The sequence below is a fragment of the Mycetomoellerius zeteki genome, unplaced genomic scaffold (genome assembly GCF_001594055.1).
Source record: "Mycetomoellerius zeteki isolate Tzet28-1 unplaced genomic scaffold, Tzet1.0 scaffold145, whole genome shotgun sequence".
Lineage (NCBI taxonomy): Eukaryota > Metazoa > Arthropoda > Insecta > Hymenoptera > Formicidae > Mycetomoellerius > Mycetomoellerius zeteki.
The window spans coordinates 150,814-157,098 of NW_017256393.1; the positions used below are offsets into that span (position 1 = coordinate 150,814).

At 37.4% G+C, this 6,285-nt stretch overlaps 1 protein-coding gene across 3 annotated transcripts in view; it reads right to left on the minus strand.

Annotated features, from left to right (window-relative positions):
• Positions 1-744: 744 nt before the first annotated feature.
• hh (hedgehog signaling protein) overlaps positions 745-6,285 on the minus strand; it is a 48,557-nt gene continuing 43,016 nt past the window's right edge. For all 3 annotated transcript variants that reach the window (XM_018462759.1, XM_018462758.1, XM_018462757.1), the window contains 2 exons: positions 4,179-4,440; positions 745-2,126 (listed from right to left, as the gene is read on the minus strand). In XM_018462759.1, coding sequence (XP_018318261.1) covers positions 1,420-2,126; positions 4,179-4,440 — 969 coding nt within the window. In that variant the 3' untranslated portion in view covers positions 745-1,419. The remainder of the gene's footprint in view (positions 2,127-4,178; positions 4,441-6,285) is intronic.

Here is a 6,285-nt window from a genome sequence, read left to right on the forward strand (position 1 = left end):
GCGAGAAAGAAAAGGAAAGAAAAGGAAAAAGAACATTAACAGTAAGTACAATAAAAGATTTAACTTTTCTTAATTTTTCTACAATATAGAGTAGTGCATTATATACATATATTATATGACTTTCTTTGTTTAAATTTTCTAACTTACTTATTAAATTAAAAGTATTCGTTGTATGAAAATAACGAGACATGATGATCTGCTTTCGTTAATAATGTAATTCAGTTTTTTGGAAAGGGGTATGTATATACATAATTTATAATTTGTTTGTGTGCTACAATATACAAATAATAATAATAATAATAATATAATTATTATACAGCGGTACTCGATAGTTACTGCCACAACCGAGGATGGCAATATCTATTAATTTTTTTAGTCATTTTCTTTGCACTTTGTTTCTTTCATTTGCTCTTTCGAAAGTCCAAATCTATACTAATTTTCAAAAGAAAAAAAGTGCACCTCGACTAAATAGACGCATAATTACAGTTTTGGATACATTAAATTATGAGATACAAGCAATGTTAAAAGAAGCAAATCTCATCCCCTTTTCATTGCGCAAAACAAGAGGGAAACATAAAAAAGCGGGGTATATACAATAACCCGGGAATAAATGTTTCATATATAATTATATATAATTATGTAATATAAAATTACATAAAATTATATAAAAAATTAACATATTTTATATGCAAATATATATAACTATATATAAAATATGTCCATTTATGTAACATTTTTTCCCGGGGATCTTTTAAAATATTTAAATATAGACGTTTTCTTGTTGCTCGCATGTACATCCTGAAGATTATTCGGAATAACATTACAATCGAACAGTCGGCAATTATCTTACACACTTTTTCCGTGACACAAAGGTAATTTCCTTTGATATCTCAGAAACAAGTATATCGGACGAGATGCACACGAATCGCGAATACTAAAAAATGTAGAAAAGAGAAATATTTGTATATCAGTATACTGTATACATACATTTAAAATGTGGAAGAGAAAAGTCCGATTCTCCCTAAAGCTCTGTTTTTCATCTATTTTTCTATTGTCCTAAGGATCTAATATATGCTACACGTCATTCGGTGAACACTGGTAGGTCACTGGCCAACTTTATGTCTTTCGCCTACGACGACGTCTTTTGTTCTACGTGTTAAATACATGCATTTCTCTCAACGGTGACTCCATCCCCACGGTCATACATTAACTATCTTCAACGACACTCGTGTAACCGGAATCCACAACGAGGATCCATAAAAAAAAGTTTCGAGAGACAAGGCGACGTCCCGATAATTAATCAACACCTAAGTTTCATAGCTCTAAAATCTTTAGAACGTAACATTCGCGCTAAACACTTAAATTTGTCCTTGAGGATTCAGTCAACATTTTGCACAAATTCTTTTGTTCTATCGAAACTCAGTTATAAACCATTTTCGATGGCAACACGTAGAAGGACAGCGAATAAAGCATCGATGCGTACCAATGGATGCCCTCTTGCTCTCCTCTCATCGTCGAATCTATTCTGGACACATCGTTATGTCTTGTCGCAAAGTGTTTTGCGTCGTCCAACCTTTGTAGGAAAAAGGATGTCACGCTGTGCCAAATCCTTAGCGGCAGAAAGGAGTAATGTGCTAGCGACTGACTGTTGACGACGGCATAGCAGGACGCGACGACGTCGTCTACAAGGAGAGTACCCTCCATCGTAAGCGGAGCGTAAACTCCTTCCTCGATGATCAATTTTGTCTCGTTGACACTGTCCCATCGCAAGCGACTATCCACCTCGTTCGCCGCGCTCGCTGCATCGGCGTCACTCACGAGGATTCTGTCACCGGGTTGCACGTTGGCGGCGAATACCAAACCACCCTCCACCGGTACCAAATGCGCTGGCGTTAACGTGAGCACTCGGCCAGACTTGGTCGTCAATCGGATGAACTGTCTCCTCTCGGACGGAGAACGATCCAAGAAAGCGATCACCTCGCTGTACACCACGTCGCCACGGGAATCCACAGCGGCGATGCGGTCGCCGAGACGCACATCGTCCAACCTTTTCGTACTACCGTCCTCCGTTCGGACCAGACTCCTCCCGGGAAAGCAACCACCAGATTTGCCCGCTGAAGACGATTCTAAAAGTAAGACGTGTATAGAGAGTTAAGGTAGTGAAATAAGTAAGAAGAAAGAAACTAAGATAAATACACGCTCTACATAGCTAAACAAAATTATTATAAATCCTATTCCAAGGAAAACTACGATGAAACTACAGATATAGAAGAGCTTTATAAATATTGACATTTTTAAAAAATTGAATATCTTTTAATGTAATTTTTTTGGGATACATTATGAAAATGAAAGTGTTAAGATTACGGTGCAAAAAGAATGTGTCATCGCTTATTAAGCGTTCTTGCAATCGTCTGTCGATTAATTAACATGATTATGATGAAAATTGATGGAGTATTAAACACGCATGGGTCGCGTTCACACTTTTTGTTGCACTTTGGCTTCCCTCCATCCTATTGTTTCCCTTTTCGATCCCTTCAACATCGGCTCGTATCGGTTTCGCGCCAATTTCTATGCTCGGTTTTAATTCGGACCGACAGGCACGCCTTGATTTATCGGCATTTATTTTGAAATTCGAGACTCAACCATGGCCTGGAACGAACACGAATCGCTGGTTGCTCTCGTATAGGTAAATATTGCTAGATCGAAAAAGAAAGTAAATATGCGAGAAAATTCTCATAATTAAGAATTATTTCACAGGAATAATTCTCGTTTCTTGAAACATAAAAAAGGTCTTAAAAATATTTTTTTAAGTATTAAACTATATTAACGATGCTATGATATAAATTAAAAACTCTTAGAGACTCTATAACAGAATCTGACCACGAGATGACAAATTTTTGATTCGCGTCATTTTTGTCAACTTCAGTAAATTAGAATGAGATAGCATGTGTAAAAAGAGACATTGTACGTACCCATTTTTCTCATTCTTGTTTTCATAAAATTGCTCGTGGCCAGATTCTCTTATAGGATCTCTAATGTAAATATACTGCAGGAGCCATCTTTTGGTGTATTTAGGAATTTCTTCCATTGTTTTATATTTAGCATATATGATAGAAATGTAATACATTTTTTTCATGATCTGTTTGAGATTTATAATTTCTTGCAGATTGTTCTTCATTAACGAAACAACAAAGAAAAGTGATGAATGGTATTACTCTCTACTTATTGTTATTTGAGGAGTTTTCAAGAAAATTTGATGATTCGTTTCGATCGAATTCGATTTGAAGTTAAGTAACATTCATATAATGGATTACTTTAGAAAAATCTAATAAAATTTCTGAAATATAAAAGTATGTAAGATATTTCGAATAAAAATATTCAAACTGTTTAGTTAATTGCAGATTATCCGAATTTAGATTAAATTGAATTTGATAGAAATAATCGGATTTAATTTGAATTCGCGAGTATTCGCATTAATATTATTTCATCGCATGAATTTTCAATGAATGAGAGAAGAATAAAGAGTCGGTAAAATAGACATCTTTAGAAACTACGAATAAGGTAGTGGCACCAATTTTCACGAGAGAATAGACAAATACACGATATTTATTTAACTATTAAATGTTTGTTAAAAAAACTAATCTAATTTTTGTATTTAAAGTAGAACGATCCTATAGTTATTATAATGCGTTATAGGAAGATGCTATTAGAGATATTTGTGTCATTCTGTCTTAATTGTTTATTAGACGTAAAACAAGGATAGAACGCATCTATAATAATATCAACAATGTTGAACGATTTTATGTCGCCATATAGGTAATACGTGCGCTCAAGGCGCCAAGTCACTTTGTCACTCGCGATTTAAGAACAGCGCGATTTTAGTATCCTTGTTCCATTAAACGACGTTATTATACAACTGCACCGACCTCGGCATCTTTATTGCATAAAACGACATCATTACAACTACTGTCCGGTAGTTTATTCGCTCATCTTTATTGACATGGCGTTTATGCGGGTATTAACGCGAAATGACCGCAATTAAAATCCACATGAGGTCCGCGGATCGACCGCTTTTAATGCTCTCGCTCTCTCCGAACCGACAAGACAATTCGCAATTCGCACATTCTTTTGCAATCATTTGGTAATACGTTTTAAGCAACATGATGGAAATTACTAACCAGACTTGACGGAGCAATGTATGTGCGACCTGGACTCATAGTAGACCCAGTCGAAACCAGCCTCAACAGCGAGTCTCGCCAGCATCCCGTATTTGGAGCGATCGCGATCGCTCGTCGTCACGTCGACGGCACGTCCCTCGTAGTGCAAGGAATCTGTCGCATGCATACCTTCCTCGTCCCAACCCTCGACAACTCGCAGTTTCACTCCGGGCCACTGGTTCATCACCGAGATCGCCAAAGTGTTAAGTTTCTCCTTGCACCTCTGTAATATTACATTTCAAAATTTGTAACAGATCGGTAGACTGTCAATACTGATAAAAGGGCAGAAACAAAAATTACAATCATTTTTTTTTATGTATATGGATATGCATTTTATGTATATGGATAACAAGGCAAGTTTTTCCTGTCCGGAACCGATTTGATTCTCCATGAAATATGTTGTTAAATACGAAAATCTAAGAGACACGTACTTTTTTATACGTGCTTTAACTCATATTTAAGGGATAAAACACCCCTTTGAAAAAAAAACGATATATTTTTCTTTCGAGGCGAATATCATCGGAAGAATAAAAGATGGAAAAAATTTTTTTAAACGAAAGTACAATTTCAAGAATACTTCAATGTTGTGAAGAAAACAATTGTTTAACAAAAAATTTAAAAAATTTTTTTCTTCACAACATTGAAGTATTCTTGAAATTGTACTTTCGTTTAAAAAAATTTTTTCCATCTTTTATTCTTCCGATGATATTCGCCTCGAAAGAAAAATATATCGTTTTTTTTTCAAAGGGGTGTTTCATCCCTTAAACATGAGTTAGGGCACGTATAAAAAAAATATGTGTCTTTTAGATTTTCGTGTTTAACAACATATTTCATGGAGAATCAAATCGGTTTCGAACACTTGTGAAACTTCCTTTGTAAGTTAATCCTGAAAATTTAACAACAGGATTTACGATGCATTTGCTTGTTTAGATAATATGGTGGACATCAAGAAACAGTATGCCATCTAGGTTTATTTTAATGGTATAAGCTCACAAAATCTGACACGTTGAAATGTATTTTTAGAGATTTAAAGTATTACTCTAGACTTTGTCTAGACTTTTTTTTTACATATTTCTCCTAGCCTACTTTCAGAAGACTTTTTCTGGTATTATTTAGAATTCAGGTTAAGTATACATTCGGAAATTTAAGATTAGAGCTGGTTTTCGTTTTTCTCAGCGAGAAACTCTTTCATCTCCAACTACTTTTCCGGTTAGAGTTCCACTTAATACGATTTCCGTCACATTTAAAAATCTCGTACAGGTCCACATTGGCTCAGTCCAAACCCGGGAATTCAGCCGATTTCATGGTGCACGCGGAAAAAGGGGGCCTTCCTCGTAACCAGTGGCGTCAGGTACAGAGCAATCGTTCCGTCGCGAGGATCACCGGTTAGGAAAACGAATGCGTATTTTGACCGGTTATAAGATCGGTCCTGGATCTTTAAGAGACTTTAACGGACTCAGAACCGTGGCGAATCAGCGGGCAAACAGGAATATAAATACGGTAGATGTCGAGGATCATTCAGTCACGCCGAGCCGCTTCCCCTCTTCTTGCCTAAAATCACTTCTTTCTTTTTCTCTCTCTTTCTCTCTCTCTCTCTCTCTCCCTTCTCTCTCTTTCTCTCTTGCTCTCTTATTGTCTACCTTTACGTCGACGACAACGACAGCCAGGCAGTGCTCCAGTGAGTCAATAGGGTACGCGTTCTCGTAACGAAGCATGGATAGCCGACTCAGTGAGACAGGGATCCCAATAGCACAGGACCCATGTAAACCCGGGCTTAATCCGGAACGCGGCGTATCGAGGGCGCGAGAAGTCAAACGCAAGGGAGTCCCCATTGACCGAAGCCGCAGCATTGTCGAAGCGTCCGAGGCCCGTGTTCAAATTGATTCTCGGAGGGCAATCGCCCACGCAGAGCAGTATCATGCGGCTGACTGATCAGGACACAGACAAACCCGCTTGTGCGTGAACGCGCTCGGCGTAAATCGAGCGGGTTCTCTTCCCCGGAGGTTGCCGAAGGGGCTCCTTTTGCACTTTTTATTCCCAGCCGAGTGTGCGGAAGAAAGTAATTTTC